At 49.8% G+C, this 23022-nt stretch overlaps 1 protein-coding gene across 13 annotated transcripts in view; it reads right to left on the bottom strand.

Annotated features, from left to right (window-relative positions):
- Positions 1-4356: 4356 nt before the first annotated feature.
- Positions 4357-23022, bottom strand: part of EIF4G3 (eukaryotic translation initiation factor 4 gamma 3) — a 1426031-nt gene continuing 1407365 nt past the window's right edge. For 12 of the 13 annotated variants that reach the window (XM_078642564.1, XM_078642569.1, XM_078642559.1 and 9 more), the window contains one exon: positions 4357-5594. In XM_078642564.1, the coding sequence (XP_078498690.1) occupies positions 5413-5594 (182 nt within the window). In that variant the 3' untranslated portion in view covers positions 4357-5412. The remainder of the gene's footprint in view (positions 5595-23022) is intronic. The other variant, XM_078642572.1, reaches the window with a different exon arrangement.

Here is a 23022-nt window from a genome sequence, read left to right as displayed (position 1 = left end):
CACGCCTGGAGTAGCCAGAGCAGCAGGGCACCGGAACGGACCCCATCCTCCAAAAATCAGGGAGGAATGAACTGCCCCCAGATGGAGCGACCCGTCAAGAACAAGGAAGGCACTAACAGGAGAGACAGCCCCCCACCGGGAGGCGAGTACCGAAGACCAACCTAAGGGTCCTAGCAGAAAAGGGGAGGAAGGGCGGGCCGGGAAGGAATCTGCAGCTAGAATCGTCTCTACCAGATACATCGTTACCGAAGGTAAGTAACTCGTACATCTAATAGAGACTAGTAACCACAGATTTCTTCACGTAGAATAGATACCCTAGCAATACCCCCTGGGAAGGAGGGTCTGCGAATGGACCCCACCAGCCAATACAGAACAGAGGGCCCCAGGGGACCAAATCTGTGGACCAGGAAGAACCTCGTCCCTGCCAGGCAAAAGGAACCCCCACAAGCAGAACCCTACAGACCCCAAGGGGATGTAGGAGGTAAAAGAGGGCTGAAGAGGCTCGTACACTCACAGCAAAGGAACCAAAGGTAAGGGCGGTAAGGTCCACTCCCCCACAAGGCAACACAACTTCCGCCCAAGACCAAAACAGGAAAAAGAAAGAAGGAGCCTAGAGGGCTCAAGGAAATGAGGGAAAAGAAGGCGGACCCACTCCAGATGGAGAGCAGCCTGCTAGCCAGAACAGCGCAGGCAGTCAAGCCGCCAGAAGCTGGAAGAAGAAAAGAGGAAGAACAGCCCGAGGCTCCAGGAAGGCCGAGTAGGCAGCGCCTGGCAAGGGAGAACACAGAAGCGTCCCAGACCTCCGGACAGGAGCAAGGAAAAGAGGAGATGCCCGGGCACACCACTACGAGTGGCCGCGCACACGACCTCAAGGAGAAAAAGCAACCTACATAACCGCCATGGAGAACAGGCACACAAAGGCGACCAGAACCCTCCAGCAGAACGCAAGCCATATGACCTAGGGTACGATAAGCACCAAACATGGGAACCCTCTTCGGAAGAACTTCCGCAGCAGAGAAACAAACAAAAGAGCCACGGGGAAAAAAACACCCCTGCGAAAGGCTTGACAAGCAGCCCAATCAAGCAGAAGGCCTAATCTCAGGGCCAAGTTTGCGCAACAATTCCAACACATAATCAACAAAAGGGCCGTCCAGCAGCCAACAATGCCAACGTCCCAAGAAGGACACAATAGCCATAAAACGCACTCCACAGTCAGAACAACCGGCCTAAGAAGGCCCAGACTCAACCCGACTCAGGAATCACTGTGTAGGGGACAGAGGAGGAGGATGATAAGGCGGAGGAGGAGGACAGAGCCGGCCGGGGCATGGAACAACATACTGCCAACAAACAGAAGATCAATGAGCCGCTCCCGAATATTCTCTGGGAATACTCCATCCCGAAGCCAAGCATGGCGATGGAGAGAGATCGAGGAAGCCATGGTCCGGCCTAACACCTCTGAAATATCCAGGGTGGAGTGGAGAATAAACGCCGCCAGCTCCCGGCCATCCAACGCATGATGCCGTAAGTCCACCTGAGCACCCTCCTGGGACGCTGCAGATCCCAGAGACTCAGCCGAGTCCCACAAACAGGAGGAGGCCCGAGCCAGCACACACAAGGTGTTCAAGGCCCGCAGGGCAGCGCTGGTCGAGGCGAACATATGGTGCTCCCAAGAGTCCACCCAGCGGGCCTCTCAGGACGGCGGAGTCAGCAGTGGCGGCAGGGAAGGAAAAGCAGTCCGCAAAAGGGCACTGGAGGCAGAAGGGTGGAGGGAGAGGCACTCAGGGTCACATGGCACCGGGAGATGCTGGTGCAGAAGATGCTGAGGCACTGGGTCCCGTATGACAGGACGCCTCCAAGCCCCCGTCAAGGAAGAAAGGAGTGAACCTTCAAAGGGAAGCAAGATTTCCCTCCCACCAGATCCCTGGTGGAGGACCTCCAGTAGATGGTCCGCCGGAAAGTGAGCCACCGGGTCACACATACGAAGGATGCCCACAGCCGTGGACACCGCTTGAGTGAAGGCCGCACCCGCCTCCGTAGGGCCCCGCGGCGGGGAAAGCAGCTCCTCCGTGGGCGACGGCTGCAAACTAAGGCAGCCGTCCCCAAGGCCAAGCGGGATGGGCAAGGGCCAGTCCTGGAAGTCAGAAGGAGCCAACGAATGAGGGACCTGCAGCTCTTCCGACGAAAACCTCTGCCTCAGGAAGGGCGGAGAGCCGCCCTTTGACGCCGGTGAAAAAGACACATCTCTGCGACCCGTCGCCGGGGAGGATGACACCAAAATACAGGCGGCCTCCGGAGAAGGAGCGTCCGAAGACGAATCAGCGGTGCGAACCCTACGCGGAGCCGTACAGTCCGCTGCCTGAGGCGGAGTGCCGGCACCCTCCGGCGTCGCCGGACCAGGTTCCTCCGAGGCGCCCCGCACCGGGGACCAGAGCAGAGAATGGAGTGGGGCAGGAGCCGGACCGGCCCCAGGACAGCGCCGACCCGACCTCCACCGAGGTAGCCATCCACGCGGGGGAACGAGATGGCCATGGGGAGTGACACGAAGCCCTCCGCCAACCGCGGCCTAGAATGAGGCGAAGATCGCTCGACACCCCATGAGGTGGTGGCAGGGACGATTCCACCTCCGACTTGCCCCCCGCCAAGCAGATATCTGCGGGGGAGGAGCCCGGAGAGGGGTCCTCACCCTGCCTCGACCCGGAGTTGGTGAGGAGGGTTCACAGACCCCTGTGGCTCCGCACGGTCCAGCTGCTGCCGGTGAAGTAGCGGTGTCATCTTGGCCTTAGACAGGACCCACACCCCAACAGAGCCACACCCTCCAAGCCTGGATCCAAACCAGTCGTCGCTGGAGCCACCGGCGGCGCCGCAGAGGTCCCTGCGCACGACGAGGGGTCTGCTGACGCCCCAGAAGGAGAAGGAGGGGGCGACGCCAGCGAGGCCTGCAAAGCCGTTGCGTATGTCTTCATTTGGACTTTCGACGACCCAACATCGGGGAACGGTGGATAGAACGACATCAACCGCGGAGAGTCCACGCCCCTGGTAGGCCAGAACCCAGCCCCTGGGGACAAACTGCGACACTACCCACCGGGGAGCGACGCTCACGTGACATCGGAGAAGGGCGAGGACGACGACCACGGCCGAACCTGAAGCCGTCCGCCGAAGTAGACTGAGGGGAGTACGTCGACCTGGAGAGACGCACCGAAAGAAATTTCATGCGGCGCTACCGCCGCGACTTCGGCTTCAACTGTTGACAGGCCTCGCAGTCGGTAGTGTCGTGATCATCCCCCAAACACCACATACAAATGAGGTGCGGGTCCATCACCGACATAGGAGGCACACAAAACGTACACGTTTTGAAGCCCGAAGGCATTCGCATACTGTTCCACCAAAAGAATGGAGAAAAAACTGGATCCGCGTTGCAAAAAAACTGACGTAGGCGCGCCGGGGCTGGTCTTATGTGACCTCGCTGACATCAAGTGCGCAGATGACGCCTGAGCGGAGTCTCGTGATATTGCCCCACCCCCGGCACGCAGGGATGCTGTGGCAAAAAAGTTTCCGGATCCAGTGTCACACCTGGGGGATAATTCTACGTGAAGGAATCTGCGGCTAGTAGTCTCTATCAGATTACTATTTACTCTAACCTATGTGAGGGAGGGTGGAGATTCACAACTTATACAACTTATAGGTGGAATGAAAAGCACCCTCAAGCACTAGATCTAATTTCAGATATATGGCAGTGGAATGGAAAATTCAGACTGGAAGACTGTGCAGCAGTTTGCAGCAAAGGATGCAGTTTTATGGGGTGAAACACAAATGCCTCCTACAGGAGCTGCATTAATTTTATTTAGGCATCTGCCACATGAATGGGCTGAATATGGGGGCACTGAAGAGACAGATGCAACAGTAGGAAAATAATATATTTTCTATTTTTGGTATATAGTGTGTGTCTTTGGTAAGATGCCTACATGCAAGCAATGGGGACGTTGAGGTAGGGAAATTGATCCAACCCTGCATCTTCCTAACCATCCCTTTAATTCTATTCACCAGATGTATACCCAACTCTTCACTGTAACTATATTGTCATTTACTCTAAAATGGAAATTTACAGAACTGACAATACTGCAGAAAAGCATAGTTACAATATCAATCCACACACTAACTTCCGGTCACAGCTCTCAAAGCTGGGAAGCTTCTTACTTATTTATAAAAATGTATCATTCAGACCTGTAGCAGCAAATACCTTAAACAGGAAAATAAAAACCTAAAGAAAACAAATAAAAACTTAAAGTGGAATTCAAAAGGACAATTGTGTCTCCAAAGACATTCACCCACCCTGGTTCCAATCGGAGGCTTGTATCTTCCTTGTAAACTTACAATGTTCGTTTTTATTTTATTCTTTATATTTTGAAAGTGAAAAGAAAGAATATAGTCTTTGTTTTCCTTCTTTTGTTTTAAATATTTGTCCTATGTATTTACAGAAGCCATAAGATTGTTCTAATTGCAGTCCCGAAAGCATTAAGAGCACCTTCCACAGTAGAATGATTCCCTTTTATTGTACTTTACAAGATAAATCGGCAAGCACTCCATCCAGAACGAGGAGGACTTTTGCTGTTGCGTGTGGTTGTTATAATCGTCATTTCCATCTCTTGGCTGAAACTCCTTCAGTTCCAAAGGGTATGCACTGTTTCTCGTCATTTAATCATTTTTGCTTTTGTTTATTTTTGTAGCAAGCTGTGAGGCAAGCAGTAAGATCAGATGACACAAACCAAGGATCAATCGGATGATTTTCCACACCTAACTCACCTCAAATCTTCTCTCTCTTCTACCAACCATTGGAAAGCAAAAAAACTGAAACATGAGCTGTGTACAAAGGGGAGGAGGGTTTAGTTGATTTGTCTGTTTTTCATCCCATCATACCATTTGTTTCTGCAAACTACAAATATCATTAAAAAAAAACTGATCCGCAAATTCAAGAATCGTAAAATAATAAATAAATTGTATTCTTTTGCTACCCCAAAACTGATGTTGGACTTTTTTCCAATAGCTGTGTGGGCTTGGTTTAAAAGGAAACAAAGTATTTAAAATAAGATTTTATAAATAGTGTGATTTTGTTTCAATATTTCACCTTTATGTGTAAAGTGGTCTTGTGCCTCCCCTTCCGCCCTCGTACCTTTTTCTCTCTCTTCATGATCTCAGTTACCAATCAATATTTACTCCCATTCCCCACTCGTGCGCGTGTAAGGGAAATGCTTTATTTCTGACAAGGAATAGGCCTTGCTGCACTGTGATTGGCGATGATGGAAACCTTTTTTTTAAAAAAAAAATACTTAAATTCTTTCTTGCAGGGGTAGGGTTTTGTATGCTTTCGGTTGCTGCATGTGTAAGTAAATTTAGTTTTTAGCCGCTGAAAAGTTTCTAGCTGCCCTCCGACTCCTCTTCGGCCTCCCGAAGCCACGTAAAAAAAGCTGTAACTGATTTTAGTGCTACGCCCTTGCCATTCTGCTCTGCGGGGTCCTTGCTCGCCTCCCATCTGTAAAATGCGTCTTCCGATATCACTTCTTCATCATACAGGCAATCAAAAAACATCCGTAGTAGATCTGCGAGTGATAACAGATGAAAGGAGAGGATTAATAGTCAGATGTAGTCAGATGTAGAGTGTACAAACTACAGAAGTTATCACAGGGTCAAATGGACTATCACATTTGGTTGCACTGGTTAGAAAAGGAGTGTAAAATGCAGTGCCCTTTGTGGCCACCTCTTAAATTGTCAACATGCTGTATAAAGACACATTTTTTGCTCAAAAAACACCTCTTACCCTCAATAACAGAAGTAAAAAATTAAAATGTTGGCATAGAGTACGTACGATGAGTTAGTTATGACACCTCTCCATCAGCAATGGTAAACACTATATTATACACTGCACTTCTGCATATATGGTTTATGGCATGTCATTTTTCATTGGCACTTGTTTGAACAAATTGTACTTAACGAAAATCAAAATGCTAAGGATTAAATTAGCTTGAAATCGGACGCGTTTCGCCTGACCCGCAGGCCAGGCAAAACGCGTCCGATAGCGGCTGACGAATAAAGAATTTGAACTCTACACATGGCATTGTCATCCTTGGTTTGCGAGGTTGCTGAATAATAAATATGCACAAGTTACTTACCTTTGGTAACGATATATCTGTAAGAAACAGTAGTTAGTATTAGATTCCTTACCTTAGAATATCCCCAGGCGTCAGCCTGGATCCGGAAACTTTTGCTTAGCAGTACCCTTGCCCGTCGGTAGGCGTCGTCTGAGGCTCCGCGTCCGTCTTCGGCGCCGGGATGACGTCGCCGGAGTACTTAGACGCCACCCTCGCGCGCGGACGTCAGTTCTTATACACAGCTTTTCCGCGCCAGAAACGCAGAGCCATGATAAAAACCAACACTGGTGCCATGAAACTAGGGCCCTGAAAGGGGATGACCTTAACCCTAGATATCGGTTCGCAGAAAGGGGAGGATGGGTGGGGCGGTAAGGAATCTAAAACTAACTACTGTTTCTTACAGATATATTGTTACCGAAGGTAAGTAACTTGTGCATCTGAAAGAAACAGGTTAGTATTAGATTCCTTACCTTAGAATAGATACCCCAGCAATACCAACCCCTGTGGTGGGTCTGCGAACCAATAATCACATCAGAAAGTCCTGGAGGATGGAATGGCCAAAGAATCCATCCCTCCAGACTTGGCTGTCCAGGCAGTAGTGTCTTGCGAACGTGTGCAACGAGGCCCACGTAGCTGCCTGACAGATGTCCTGCAAGGGGACTCTCCGGCCCAGGGCAGTAGTAGCCGCCGTGGCCCGAGTGGAATGGGCCCTCAGCCCAACAGGAGGCTCCTTCTTAGCCAAAGAGTAGCATGCCTTGATGCACAACACGACCCACCGAGAGATGGTCCGTTTGTGCACCGCCCGCCCCTTCTTAGCGCCCACGTAACCAACAAAGAGTTGGTCATCCACCCGGAACTGGCGTGTGCGATCCAGATAGTATGAAGGTGCACATTTTGGGTCCAGACGGTGGAGCCGCTCTTCCTCTTTAGAGGGATGCGGAGGCGGAAAGAAGGTGGGCAAGGTGATTGACTGCCCGATGTGGAAGGCTGTGACTACCTTGGGCAGGAAGGAATATGCTACTTACCAGTATGCATCTGTTCTTGGCATGTAGAGCTGCAGAGTTGTACATTTAGCAATAGATCGCCACCTGGTGTTGGGCTCGGATGATTGCAGGTTGTTGTTGTCTTCTTGGAAGAAGTCTTTGTAGTCACAAGATAGGTGACTCCACCTGCTGCGTGTTGGTCGGTGGCGGGAGAGCCCTCTGCGTGCTGTTCGTTTTGAAGACTGCCTCCCTTTCCCTCGTTGGAGACCTCGCGGAACCCGCTGCGCGGGTCCCGCTTCGCCCGTGTGCCTGGGCGGCTGCTTTGTTTTCCTGGCCATTACTCCCTGGACTTGAGGCGGACTACAGGGCTGCGAGCGCCAGGTGAGGTACAGGGACTCCATTGCCCAGGAGTCCCTGCGCTGACATCACCTGCACCTGGTCGCTCTCCCTGTTTGTCCCGCCCCTGAGCGCCGAGTCAAAGGCGCCTGAGGATCACTGTTCTGCGGGAGACACCTGCTGCGTGTTGGTCGGTGGCGGGAGAGCCCTCTGCGTGCTGTTCGTTTTGAAGACTGCCTCCCTTTCCCTCGTTGGAGACCTCGCGGAACCCGCTGCGCGGGTCCCGCTTCGCCCGTGTGCCTGGGCGGCTGCTTTGTTTTCCTGGCCATTACTCCCTGGACTTGAGGCGGACTACAGGGCTGCGAGCGCCAGGTGAGGTACAGGGACTCCATTGCCCAGGAGTCCCTGCGCTGACATCACCTGCACCTGGTCGCTCTCCCTGTTTGTCCCGCCCCTGAGCGCCGAGTCAAAGGCGCCTGAGGATCACTGTTCTGCGGGAGACACCTGCTGCGTGTTGGTCGGTGGCGGGAGAGCCCTCTGCGTGCTGTTCGTTTTAAAGACTGCCTCCCTTTCCCTCGTTGGAGACCTCGCGGAACCCGCTGCGCGGGTCCCGCTTCGCCCGTGTGCCTGGGCGGCTGCTTTGTTTTCCTGGCCATTACTCCCTGGACTTGAGGCGGACTACAGGGCTGCGAGCGCCAGGTGAGGTACAGGGACTCCATTGCCCAGGAGTCCCTGCGCTGACATCACCTGCACCTGGTCGCTCTCCCTGTTTGTCCCGCCCCTGAGCGCCGAGTCAAAGGCGCCTGAGGATCACTGTTCTGCGGGAGACACCTGCTGTGTGTTGGTCGGTGGCGGGAGAGCCCTCTGCGTGCTGTTCGTTTTGAAGACTGCCTCCCTTTCCCTCGTTGGAGACCTCGCGGAACCCGCTGCGCGGGTCCCGCTTCGCCCGTGTGCCTGGGCGGCTGCTTTGTTTTCCTGGCCATTACTCCCTGGACTTGAGGCGGACTACAGGGCTGCGAGCGCCAGGTGAGGTACAGGGACTCCATTGCCCAGGAGTCCCTGCGCTGACATCACCTGCACCTGGTCGCTCTCCCTGTTTGTCCCGCCCCTGAGCGCCGAGTCAAAGGCGCCTGAGGATCACTGTTCTGCGGGAGACACCTGCTGCGTGTTGGTCGGTGGCGGGAGAGCCCTCTGCGTGCTGTTCGTTTTGAAGACTGCCTCCCTTTCCCTCGTTGGAGACCTCGCGGAACCCGCTGCGCGGGTCCCGCTTCGCCCGTGTGCCTGGGCGGCTGCTTTGTTTTCCTGGCCATTACTCCCTGGACTTGAGGCGGACTACAGGGCTGCGAGCGCCAGGTGAGGTACAGGGACTCCATTGCCCAGGAGTCCCTGCGCTGACATCACCTGCACCTGGTCGCTCTCCCTGTTTGTCCCGCCCCTGAGCACCTCCTCCCTATAACAGGAGTGGGAGCAGCCGCTGCGCGGGAGCGCGCGGGAGGGCGCCGGGAGAAGCCCGGGACAAGGGCGGGACCGTCTGTGGCCGTCCGGGGCCGCAGGAGGCCGGGCTGGGCCACCTCTGTAACATCTGGATTTCCAGGTACTGTTCCTCCGTTTGATACACTAGTTGTTACTTTTGCAGATACTTTTGCAGGGGAGCTCCCTATACTATGGCTGGCACTGCAAGTACCTCCACATTATTGCCATCAATGTCAGATTTAGAACCGGCCGTCATGGGCCCTCTTGACTCATACTTCAAACGTTTGCCACAGGATATTGACAAAGAGATTGCCCTGGCGGAAAGACGCGCTGGGCGTAGACTCTCGATAGAGCTTCTGAAAAATCCGCCTGAAAATAAAAACCAAGGCTTAAACTTTCCTGCGCTGGTTACACCATTATCATCTATTGTTTTACCAGTCACCCAGGACTTACTCTTTGATGTACCCCCCCTGATGGAGCTAGTTGATACCCCTCCATCAGTCACTGTGGGAACTGGTTTGTCTGTTGAGCACTCTGATGCATCCAGTCATTTATCCAAAGTAAATGTAGTCCTAGGAAAATCTTGTCTGCATGTGGAAATGCCCAAACCCAAGCCTGGTGTTAAAAGGAAATGGGGAGTTACTGTTAAAAAAGCACAAGTACAAAAACCTGTGAGAAAGCATAGGAAGCTGGGTTCTAAATCATCTTTAAGCCAGGCCCCTACAAGGAATGAAGTAGTAAAGCTGAGGGGAGAGGAAGTAGTAGTCCAAGAAGTGGATTTATTAACTCAGGAGCCTCCTCTAAATCTGGCAGTCCCAGTTAATGATCCAATTTTTCCAGAACCCCCGGGGTTACCCTCTCCAAATCACGATTTCCTGGTAGAAGTGGGGAAAATTATGCGTTCCCTTTTACACCCTGTTGAGCTTAGACTCCAAAAGCTAGCCGAGCAACTTGACCATTTAGAGCAAGCTAGCTTGGACAATTTCTTTTCCATTAAATCTTTAATTAAGTCTGGAAATAGATTGTGTGAGAATGGGAAACCCTCGCAGTTAGCTATCAAAGACCAGGAAGTTGTGTTGGTGGATTTGCAATCCCCGCCTGTAACTGTCACCCCTGCTCAGGAAACCAACGGGGTGAATAGTAAGAATGTATCCAATATAATTCCCTCCAAAATTAACTCCAGTAGTGGGAATACCAAATCCTGTAACAATGTTAATGGGAGTTGTAATGTTCGTGCAAAGACCCCACCCTCCAAAGCTAGGAAAAATGCTACGTTCGTGCCGATTGGGCAGGGGAAAATCATGGCCAAAAGGCCAGAAAATGGTAAATTACCCCCCAGTAATGGCTCTGGGAGTAAGGTGGGGCTTACAACCAACCCAGTAGTGGGTAATGGTCCCACGAGGGAGGTCCCTAGCACAGGGAATAGTACTAATGCTGCTGCGGCAGTGGAAAACACTCTTATACATTGCCGTGCTCCCCCGGAGCAAGCACCCACAAAACCCCATATAACTAAATTCCTGGTTAAAACTCCTCCTGTACAGCTCACCCCGGACTCCTACCCATATGTGGCCATACTTACAAATGTCCCACCCCTAATGGAGGGTCAAAAAGAAACCTTTGACATGCTAAAAAACAAAGCCATGCACTGGCTTCGTGTCAATAGACCGCTGCCAGGGGGAGTGGACGGCCTGATAATTGGGGCAAGAAGAGTCAATTGGATAGGGAACACCCTAAAAAAGCAGGGGGGTGAGTGCATCATAATTAATTTTCAGGATCCTAGGGTTGTGGGGCTGATAACGGGACCAGGATGGAACATTAGTATTGGAGGGATTGGGGTTGTGGACCTAACTTTTTTCTACCCGAGACCTGTCACCCAGTCAGGGGGTTGTTGGGAGTACCAGAGATCTGTTATTCCGATTGGGGTAGAGGCTGGTCCTATGGCTATGCCCACCGCAAGTATAAACAAGTACTATACACCGGCATGTATCCCACAGAATGGGTTGGGACAGATGAGGTGGGGATATTGACAGAGCACAGATGTCCAACCCCCCCCGGTGGGGGAATGGGTTGGGGGAAGTAACATTGGCGGAAAAATGTCAAATAATGAAGATGGAATGAGCTTAACCTCGGAAATAGAGAATATGGATGATGGGAGTATTATTGCAAGCCCTGTGGGCTATGTGGGTGAACTAGCTATCCCAACCCCTATTAGCATCAAGGAGGGAATAGTTGCTAATTGTTTAGACACTGTTGTTGTAGAGAACTGTGACTGTAGGATGCCAGTTGATCTGTTGCCCATGGTACCTATTGAGAAGGGGACTTGTATAGAAAATACCATGGAGAATTTTTTGTCGTGGAACATAGCGGGGCTGGGGGCTAGATTATTGTCACAGCAATGGATTGACTTTGTAAGTGGATTCGAAATGTGCCTATTTCAAGAGACGTGGGCCTGTGACCCAATATATTTCCCAGGATACTTAAATTTTTGTATACCAGCTACGAAAGGCCCCAGGGGTAGGCCCATGGGTGGCCTCACAATTTGGATCAAACAAAATTCAAAGGTTAAAATTAAAGTGATTGATCTAGGGTGCAAGGAGATACAATCATTAAGGCTATCTGTAGGGAAGGGTGGCGTGATAGATATTTACAATATATATGCCAGGGGCTCGAGCCTTGGGAATTCTGCCACCTTAGAGGTCCTATCCGCCTCCCTTGATTCCCACTCACTTGGTAATAGAGTAATTTTGGCTGGCGATCTGAATAGGACATTTGAGCCGCTAGAAAATAGTGCATACCCAATAGGAATGGAGGAAGATGCCCTCTGGGGCATCCCAAATCTAAACCTCTTACCTGTGAAGCGGTGGTCAAAAGATATTCTTTTGTTGAATGCGCTATGTCTAGAGTATGGCTTGAGGGCTCTTAATGGCAGGACAAAAAGCGACCAAGGTGGCAATTGCACATTTGATAATGGGCATAACAAAAGTAGGATCGACTATGTCATCTGTAGTTTTGAGTTATGGTGTGGTGTGGGTGACATGGAAATTGTGGGGAGAATAGAAAGTGACCATAACCCCCTTTGTGTCTCCCACTCATGGTGGAGGTCCGCACGAACTAATCTAGTTCCAGGTGATGGGAATGTACCTGTCATGACTAATGACCTAAGACGGGTGAGATGGCCGTATGTCCTGGCCAATTTGTCCACCTTGGAGTCCATTAAATTGGAGACAGTCAATGCTATTGCTGCCTTGACAAAAGCAGACCCTGTACTACCAGACTCGGTTGAACTAACTGACATACACGACACTTTCCTTTCTGTGATAAAACCACACTTTACCAAGCCAGTGAAGCATAACAGAAAAGCGCCAATCACTATGGCGTCCTGGTTCAACAAGCAGTGCAGGGTAGCCAGACTGGAGTTGGGCAGAGCACTTAAAAGTAGGGTTAGGGCTACGATTAGCGCCAGTAGGAAACATTATAATGATAGTATCCGCCTGGCCAGGAAGCTGTGGGACGAGGAGTATTGGGAGGAGCTATTGGCTGCTTCAGGCCAGAAAGATTCTAGGCTTTTCTGGAAAACCGTGAAATGGGGAAGAGGGGGCGTCTCTAAACAACCCGACAACAATGTCGATGAGGCATTGTGGGTCGAGTATTTTAAACCCCAGTATGCTGAGAGCAGGGATTTAATGGCCACAGAACCAATCCCCATGACATTCTGTAAGGGCGATTTGTTTTCAAGCAAGGATGCGGAACATGTAATAGCAAGCTTGCAGGGGGGGAAAGCCCCTGGGCTGGATGGAATCCCCTCAGATATCTTTAAATACGACAAGGCCTTGTGGGCAAAATATGCGACCTTGTTGGGAAATGGTCTAGCGAAGGGGGCCAAAATCCCAAATACTTGGAAGGGGGCAATAATAATACCGATCTTTAAGAAAGGCGATCGGTCACTACCAGCAAATTATAGACCAATAAGTTTGTTGGCCACTATGCAAAAAGTGGTAGGGAAGATGCTGGTCGACAAACTTATGGCCTGGGTAGATGACAATAATGCGTTATCCCCCTTCCAGGCAGGATTCAGACGTGCAACCAGTACGGTCGACCAAATTTTTCGCTTCACTATGTTGCGGTGGGGGACTGTACTCCTGGGCAAAGGTAGGCTCTATGTAGCATTTGTAGATCTCAGGGCCGCCTTTGATTTGGTGCCCAGGCGCACGTTGTGGGAGGTTTTGTTCAAATTAGGGGTCCCACCTGACTTGCTCACGCTGATAATGCGTCTTCATGAAAGTAACTACGCAAAGGTCCAATGGGGGAGGAATGGGGAATCCACTGCTAACTTTCCAGTTGAGCGGGGGGTCCGGCAGGGATGTGCTATGGCACCCCTGCTGTTCTCCCTGTTCATTAACGGCATTGTGGATAGGTTCTCGGACGCAATGGTCGATGCACCTTCGTTAGCGGGCATCAGAGTTCCTATTCTGATGTTCGCTGATGACACCCTGATCGTGTCCAAAACCCCGTCGGGCCTCCAGAGAGCATTGAACATTTTCGACTCATTTTGCAAGGAACGGGGTCTGGAGGTTAATGTAAACAAGACAAAGTTGATGGCCTTTGGGCAAAAGTGCCACTCCAGACCCAATGTTTCTTTGAACAATATTAAGCTTGAGTCGGTAGAAGTTTTCACGTATCTCGGGGTTGAGATATCAAGCAAACCGGGTTGGTCACGACACGTAGAGAAGGCGGTGTTGAAACACCAGCAGATTTCTGGTGTACTCAGGGTTGAGCAAATAAAATCTAAAACCAGGCCCATAAAACCTGTTCTCATGGTTTATGACGCAAAGGCCCTGGGCGCAGCCCTTTATGGGGCTGAAGTCTGGGGCTTTGAGAGTCTCACCACCCTCCAGAGATCTGAGAACAGGTTTTTGAGAGGGATAACTAGTCTCCCCCAAAGCACCCCACTTATACCGCTTGGTTTAGACTTAGGTAGAAGATTGCTCACTGACCGTGCTCGATTGAGGCCTATCCTATATTGGAGACGTTTATGGACAACCGTGGAAATAAGACACTACGCCGTGGGGTTTTTAGCATTAGCCAAACTTGATGTTTTTCATAAAATCGTATGGCTCAAAATGTTAAGAGATGCACTTTTTGAGCTTGGGCTCTCCAAACTGTGGGAAAACCCCTTAGGGGAAGTATTCCCCAGCAAATCCAGTATAAAAGAACTATATTGGAATCACATTGATCAAAAACTTTGGAGAAGCGTTACCTCGGAATCCTTGGGGGGTAGATTCATGGAATTTAAACATCAGCCATCCCTAGAAAAGTATTGGGACATTATAACTCTCCCAACAGACAGGAAATTATTTTTCCAGTTAAGGGCAGGCTCTCTCCCCTTGAGGTGTATGACGTCCAGTTGGAAGACTGGAGGCAGTGCGTGCTGCCCGTCGTGCGGGGCACCGAAGGAAAGCATCGCACATTTTCTATTCTCATGTGTGGCTTATGCAAATCCAAGGAAATCTTGGTTGGCCCCAGTGTGTAGGAATCTCGGTGTCCTAAGTGGTGTTGAGGGGCTAAGAATTATTTGTTCTTCCATTGAAATGCCCATTGTAGTCGGAACTGCCAAATATTTGGGGTGGGCGTGGTCCTTAAGGAGGAGGGCTTTAGCTACCAGTACCTTCTGAATCCTACATCCTCCCAATTCCCTGTGTATGATTTTTTTATTTTTTTTGTAGATAGCAGCTGGATGATATATCTGAATTTTAACCTCAAAAAGCGGATAACATGTATGCTACGAGTTTTATTGCACAAATCCGGGAATGGTCCGTAACGCGGAGGTTTCTATACTGTAACATGCATGTAGTTTCTGCATTGTAGGAAAAAGCTTATATTAATTCTAATTGAGAAACAATTTCTTATGTTTGTGTATCATGTATTTTTAATTATAAAACTAAGTACTACAGATTGTTTGATGTTTTTAAGAAATGTATGTAATTTATATGTGTGTGCTTTTATGAGTGAACAACTCGAATAAAGCTTTTTTCAATCAATCGACTCCTCCCTTGGACAATACTGCGCATAGTCATCGACTTCATCCTCAGATTGTTTTTCGCCATGATGGGAAATGATGGAGTTAGTAGAAGAAAAGAGAAAAGGATGTCCATGCGTGTGCATCTAAATAAGAGGAGTACTGGAACGGATACAAGTCCCGGGGAGGTGGGAGGGCATGTACAACTCTGCAGCTCTACATGCCAAGAACAGATGCATACTGGTAAGTAGCATATTCCGTTCGAGGCATATGAGCTGCAGATTGTACATTTAGCAACGATTGTGCAGCAGTGTCTCCCCTAGCGGTGGTCGCTTGTATCCGTTGCAGCATACTGAAATAGTGTTTTAAGTACAGCTTGGCCTACTGCAGCTTGCTGCTTGGCTTGCACATCAACACAATAGTGTTTAGTGAAGGTGTGTATTGTAGACCATGTTGCTGCTTTGCATATGTCCTCTAATGGTATGTTTCCTAAGAAAGCCATAGAGGCTCCTAGTTTGCGAGTGGAGTGCGCTCTAGGAGGAACTGTTAGTGTACGTTTCGCTTTTGGATAGCATATTTGAATACACTTTACAATCCATCTGGCAATTCCTCCTTTAGAGATGGGATTGCCTTTGTGTGGAGGAGAGAAAGATACAAATAGTTGTTTTGTCTTTCTGAAGGATTTTGTCCTGTCTGTGTAGTATAGTAGAGCTCTTCTAACATCTAAGGTGTGTAGGGCTCTTTCTGCAACAGAGTCCGGTTTTTGAAAAAACACTGGCAACTCTACTGATTGGTTGAGGTGAAAAGGAGTAATGACTTTTGGCAGGAATTTTGGATTGGGTCTAAGAACCACTTTGTTAGGGTGTATTTGAAAAAATGGTTCTTCTATTGTGAATGCTTGTATTTCACTCACTCTTCTGAGAGAGGTAATGGCAGCAAGGAAGGCAGTTTTCCATGTTAGGAATTGCAGTTCACACTTGTGTAAAGGCTCAAAAAGGGGACCCATACGTCTTGTAAGTACCACGTTTAGGTTCCATACTGGTGCAGGTGGTAACCTAGGTGGGATTATTCTTTTTAATCCTTCCATAAATGCTTTAATTGCAGGTACTCTAAAGAGAGATAAATGCTGTCTATTTTGTAAATAGGCTGCAAATGCTGCTAAATGCAGGCGTATGGAAGAATAAGCCAAGTTGGACCTTTGTAGGTGTAGAAGGTAGCAGATGATATTTTGGAAGGAAACATCCAGTGGATCAATGTTATTGCTGTTACAGTATATTTCAAATCTTTTCCACTTGGCCGCATAACATGCTCTGGTAGTGGGTCTTCTAGCTTCTTTATTATGTTCATACAGTCTTGTGGTAGGTTTAAGTAAGCAAACTCTAAGACCTCAGGAGCCAGATCGCCAAATTCAGTTGGTTTGGGTCTGGGTGTCTTATTTCTCCATGATTCTGTGTTAACAGGGATGGCGTGAGCCGTAATTTTTGATGTGGAACCAGTGAGAGATCCAGCAGTGTGGTGAACCACGGTTGACGTGCCCATGTGGGGGCCACTAGTATCAGTTTGAGAGACTGTTGTCTGAGCTTGTGTACTACTAGTGGAATGAGTGGGAGAGGCGGAAAAGCGTACGCAAATCTGCCTGACCAGTTCATCCATATCGCATTTCCTTCCGATTGTGGATGTGGAAATCTGGCGGCGAAGCTTGGGCATTTCGCATTCTCGTGGGTGGCACACAGATCTATCTGTGGATGTCCCCACCTTTGGAAGAATGGTTGGAGAACTTGTGGATGCAGCGCCCGTTCGTGAATCTGTTGTGACGGACGACTCAACAGATCTGCTATTTGATTGTGAATTCCTGGAAGGTGTTCTACTGTCAGGTGTATGTTTTGAGGGATGGCCCATCTCCAAATGGTCTGTGCAAGTTGGGACAGTTGCAGAGAGTGCGACCCCCCCCTGTTTTTGTACATAATACATGGCTGTCATATTGTCCGTCCGGATTAGAACAGCCTGGTTTTGTACTTGTACTTGAAATGTTTTGAGTGCTAGGAAAATTGCTAGCAGCTCTAAATGGTTGATGTGTAACTGTTTCTGTTGATTGTTCCATTGGCCCTGTGTGGTATAATGCAAGAGATGGGCTCTCCATCCTGTGAGGGATGCATCTGTAGTGAGCACTATTTGTGGAATAGGGTCTAGGAACGGCCGTCCCTTTGTCAAGTTTTTGGTGTTCCACCATTGCAGAAAGCGATATGTACGGCTGTCTACCAACACCAGGTCTGTGAGCTGACCTTGAGCCTGATTCCACCGTTGTGCTAGACATTCTTGTAGTGGTCGCATTTGCAGTCTTGCGTGAGGGACTATGAAGATGCAAGACGCCATCATGCCTATTAGTTTCATGAACACTCTGGCTTGAAGAGAGTGTTGGCATTGAAAAAGGGAAACTAAGTTCTGAATACTTTGAATCCTGGCTTGACTGGGATACGCTAGAGCTACTGATGTGTTTATGGTAGCCCCTAGATATTGATGAACCTGCGAAGGCTCTAGGTGCGACTTTGTGTAGTTTATTGTAAACCTTAAGTCGTGTAATGTTTGTTTTGTGTGTTGTACACACTGGTTGAACGATCTTGCCTTTATGAGCCAGTCGTCTAGGTAAGGGAAGACATGTATCTGTTGTCCTCTGAGATGTGCTGCTACTACTGCTAAGCACTTTGTAAACACTCGTGGTGCTGTTGTGACCCCGAATGGAAGGACTTTGAACTGATAGTGTTGTCCTTGTATGACAAATCTTAGATACTTCCTGTGCGCAGGATGTATAGGCACATGAAAGTAGGCGTCCTTTAGGTCTAGTGTTGAAAGAAAATCTCCCTGTTCTAGCAATGGGAGTACTTGTTGTAAAGTGATCATGTGAAAATGATCTGATTGTATATAATGGTTGAGGGGCCGGAGGTCGAGAATTGGTCTCAGTGTCCCGTCCTTTTTGGGGATTAGGAAGTACAGTGAGTAGACTCTTGTTCCTTGTTCTTGTAGAGGAACTACTTGAATAGCATCTTTTTCTAGGAGTGCTAGAACTTCCTGTTGAAGCAGAGTTATGTGTTCTGTGGACATTGGACACTGCCTGGGTGGTATGTTTGGGGTGTTGCTGTGAGTTCTAGGCAGTAGCCATGTTGGATAATCTGTCTTACCCACTTGTCTGTTGTGATTGAATTCCAGACAGGTAGGAACTGTGATAGTCTGCCCCCCACAGGAGTGGAATGCTGTAGGGGAGGCAGTGGGAAGTCACTGTTTGGGAGTGGAAGAGGAGCGGTTGTTATTACCTCTACCTCTTTCCTTGTGGTTATTGCCTCTGTATCCTCCTCTAAAGTAGCCTTTATTAGAGGAGGTTTGTGTGTGTGTTTTAAAAGATGATGTGGTATCTGCGCCGGTTTGCTTGGAGCCTCCTCTATAAGAGGAGCGGCGAAAAGAACCTCTAGTTTGGGTGGATTGTAATGCACCCATAGACTTAGCAGTGTCTGTGTCCTTTTTCATCTTTTCCAGTGTATTATCTACTTCCGGCCTGAACAGTTGGTTCTGATTGAAGGGCTGGTTTAGGATGGTAGTTTGTACTTCTGGTTTGAAACCTGAAATGCGTAACCATAGTTGACATCTGAGAATAACACTAGTGTTAACTGCTCTGGATGCTGTGTCAGCTACATCTAGTGCGCATTTAATTGAGGCATTAGATATTAATTTGCCTTTTTGTAAGAGCTCTGCTGCCTGATCCTTGTATTGATCTGGTAGGTGTTCCATTAACTTTTCTAGTTGGTCGTAATGAGCCCTGTTGTATCGTGAGAGTAAGGCTTGTGTGTTTGCTAAGCGCCATATGTTTGTTGCTTGTGCAGCAATTCTTTTACCCGACGCATCAATAATCTTGGATTCTTTGTCAGGCGGAGATGTGTCACCAGAAGTTTGAGAATTGGCTCTTTTACGTGCATTTGACACTACCAAAGAGTCTAATGGCAGATGTCCCTTAATGTATAAGGGATCAGCTGGTGCTGGTCTGTACTTTTTCTCTAGTCTGGGATTTAACACTCTACACCTTACTGGATCTTTAAAAATGTCTGGAGCATGTTCAATGACTCCTTTGATCATGGGTAACATTTGAGTAGACCTTTGTGACTCTTCAAAGGTGTCTAATAAGAAGTCCTCCTCAATGGCATCAGAGTGCATAGAAACCCCATGGTAAAGGGCAGCTCTGTTTAGTAAATGATTAAACCCAATACTATCCTCTGGAGGGGAGGATTTTGTTGGGTAGTACTGAGGATCAGGGATGTCTGGTGCATTGTTTGGTGCAAAATTATATGCATCGTCTTCCTTGAGATATTCTGGGTTGATATCCTCATCTAAAGGGTATGTATGTGGCTCTGTTACATCATCCCCCCCACCCAAGTCATACTCCTCGTCAGTGTGGTGTGATGATGCATGAGATTGGATAGGAGAAGTTATAGGTTCAATATATGGATTAATAGGAGAGGAAGAATGTGAAGGAGAGGAAGGGTGCATTGGAGAAGTTGCACAATCCTTTTTGGCAGGAACCACAGGTGTAAGTGGTGTGTCTGCTGGCCTTCTTTTGTAAGGAATTGCTTCCACTTGTCCAGTTTTTGGGTTAATATGGACTTTTTTCTGTCTAGGATCTGGTCTAAACAGATCTTCCCCCTGTATAATCTTCTTCGGCATCGATTTTTTCGGTGCCGATAGAGGTTGCTTAGTTTTCTTTGCCTTAGGAGGAGTGATTGCGTCCTGTGGCAATTTATTCGGTGCCGAAGGTGTCTTAGGTTTGTCTGGAGTCTTTGGTACCGATAATGGCAGTTTCGGCGTGGAAAGAGGTTTTGCTGGGCCTGCGGCGCCGGAATCTGGTTTACCTTCTTTGTTTTTGGAACCGGAAGGTTTCGGAGTGGAAGGTTTCGGGTCCGGTACTGTCTTTGGCTTCGGCACCGATGTGTCTTTCGGTTCGGGTGCCGAAGGGTCTTTGTCTCTGGGCACCGAAGGGCGTTTTGGCTTCAGTGTCGACGAGTCCTTCGGTGTCGAAGGCTGTTTCGGTGCCAATGGAGGAGGTGGAATAGGCACATGTGGTTTTTTCGGTGCCGATGCACCGGAAGGCATAGTCTGATTCCTCGGAGCCTAGCCCGAAGGCGGGGCGTTAGAGGGTAAATTTCGGTCTCGACTGGGCCCCATGGGCTGAGTGTCGACCGTTGCCTTTTGTTTGGGTAGTGTGTGTCGTGCAGGGGCAGAGGTACTCACGGGTTGTCGAGATGGAATCGAATCGTCCGAGTCCTCTGCCCCCCGATATGATCTGGAGATCAGGCGAGTCTTCCTCGGCGACGAGTGGGGCCTCGTCCTCTGAGATATCTTCGATCGGATCTTCATCCGCGGAGAGGTCTTCTTCGACGATCTCCTCCTCAAAGATGGCCTCCGGTGCTGGCGCTGATCTCCTCATCTCGTGTCGACGGGCTCTCCGATCCCGAATGGTCATCTTCGATCGGAAGGAGGCACAGGCTGTGCAGGTCGACTCGTCGTGTTCTGGCGAGAGACAGAGGTTGCAAACCTCGTGATGGTCGCTATGAGGGAATTTTGCTCGACATACCGGGCATCTCTTAAATGGAGTTCTGTCCATGAGGCGTAGGCCGTACGGCGCCGATAGGCCCAACGGCCCGTGTCGACGCACCGGGATGTAGCTCGTGATGTCGAAAGTCTGTTCGATGTCAAAGAAGTTTATTTAAAGTTTCACGCTTCGAAAATGCAGAAATGTGTTTTCTAGTCGGAGCGGAAAACTTTCATCCGAACCCAGTGGCGTAAAAAAACAATCTGAGGATGGAGTTGATGACCATGCGCAGTATTGTCCAAGGGAGGAGTCACCTATTTCGTGACTACAAAGACTTCTTCCAAGAAGACAACAACAACCTGCAATCATCCGAGCCCAACACCAGGTGGCGATCTATTGCTAAATGTACAATCTGCAGCTAATATGCCTCGAACAGAGAGTCTTGTCCGCAACACAACCTTGTCTGGATGGACAGAAAGGAAAGGAGGTTTAGAGGAAAGAGCCTGGAGCTCACTCACTCTCCTGGCAGAGGTGATGGCAACCAGGAAAGCAGTCTTAAGTGTAAAAAGACGGAGAGGACAGTTATGAAGCGGCTCAAAAGGAGTGCACATCAGGTAAGTAAGAACCAGGTTCAAGTTCCACTGGGGCATCACAAAAGGAACAGGGGGAAACATATGAGTGATGCCCTTCAAGAATCTGTTAACAATCGGGGACTTGAACAAAGAAGGCTGATCAGGTAGCCTCAAGAAAGCGGAAAGGGCAGAAAGGTAGCCCTTGATAGTACCTAGAGCAGAGCCCTGCTGGGCAAGAGAAAGATGGAAGAGGAGAACCTCAGAAAGGGGGGCAGAGAGTGGATCCACAGCCTTTGCTGAGCACCATGCCACAAATCTGTTCCACCTGCAGGCGTATACCGACTTTGTGGAGGGACGCCTGGCTGCCAGAATCACATTACAAACTTCAGGAGGCAAGTCAAATGGCCTCAACTGTCGCCGCTCAATCTCCAAGCATGGAGGTGAAGACTGGACAGGTTCGGGTGGAGGACTGTCCCCTGTTGCTGCGACAGAAGGTCCTCCTGAAGAGGCAGACGAACCGGGGGATCGACTGACAGACTGAGTAGCTCTGGATACCAGTACCTTCGAGCCCAGTCCGGAGCCACAAGGATGACTTGGGCCCGGTCGCGCCTGATCTTCTTCAGCACTCTGGGCAGAATTGGTATAGGCGGAAAGGCGTACAACAGACCGCAGCTCCACTCGTGACGAAAAGCGTCTCAGAGCGAGTGCAGCCTTGGAAATTCCAACATGCAGAACTGATGACATTGCGCGTTCTCTTCTGTGGCGAATAGATCTAACCAAGGCTCTCCCCATTGCTGCAAGAGGCCTTGCGCCACGTCCGAGTTCAGACGCCATTCGTGATCCATCATGCACCAACGGCTGAGTTCGTCCGCCCTGGCGTTCAGGAAACCTGCCAGGTGTTGAACCACCAGGGTCACGCCCTGATGTTCCAGCCACTGCCAGAGGCGCAGAGCCTCCTGGCATAGGGTGCACGACCCCACCCCGCCCTGTTTGTTGCAGTACCACATGGCGGTGGTGTTGTCCGTGAACACCTGCACTACACTCCCCCGGACAGAGGGGAGGAATGCCTTCAGTGCAAGCGGGATAGCCCGCAGCTCCAGAAGGTTGATATGGAGCTGGGACTCCGCTGGAGACCAGAGGCCTCTGATCTTCGCCTCTCCCATGTGGCCTCCCCAGATCTGGAGGGACACGTCCGCCACAACTACGTGCTCCAGTTGGGGTAGGGAGAGGGATCTCCCGCTGACCCAATCACAGTCCGTGAGCCATCACTGCAACTGTCTTGCAGTGCCCTCCGAGATCAAGACATGGTCGGACAAGTTGCCCTGATGCTGGGCCCACTGAAACTTCAGGTCCCACTGCAGAGCCCGCATCCGCCACAGAAGCTGGAGCGTCAACCTGACCGAGACTCAGGATAACGGCTGATAGATCGGAATCAGAGCCTGAATATCCCGAACCCACTGTTTGGGAGGATAAACCCGAAACCGCGCAGAGTCTAGAACCGCTCCGATGAAAAGGAGCTTCTGAGAGGGACACAGGTGTGACTTCGGCACATTGATGGAGAACCCCAGCAGGTGCAGGAGGTCGGCCGTAGTCTGGAGTTGGCTGACGACTGTCTGGGGCGAGCCCGCCTTCAACAACCAGTCGTCGAGGTAGGGGAAGACTGAAACCCCTAACCTGCGCAGATGAGCTGCGACCACCGCCATCACTTTCGTGAACACCCGCGGGGCGCTGGTAAGGCCGAAGGGGAGCACGGTAAACTGAAAGTGCTCGTGGCCTACCGTGAACCGCAGATAACGCCGGTGGGCCGGCAGGACGGGGATGTGAAAATAAGCGTCATGCAAGTCCAACGCTACCATCCAGTCTCCCGGGTTCAGGGCAGCTAAGACCTGAGCCAGTGTCAGCATCTTGAACTTCTCCTTCCGGAGGA

This window comes from Lissotriton helveticus, chromosome 5_1 (genome assembly GCF_964261635.1).
Source record: "Lissotriton helveticus chromosome 5_1, aLisHel1.1, whole genome shotgun sequence".
Lineage (NCBI taxonomy): Eukaryota > Metazoa > Chordata > Amphibia > Caudata > Salamandridae > Lissotriton > Lissotriton helveticus.
Note: the sequence above shows the minus strand (reverse complement) of the source record. Positions and strands in the feature narration are given on the sequence as shown.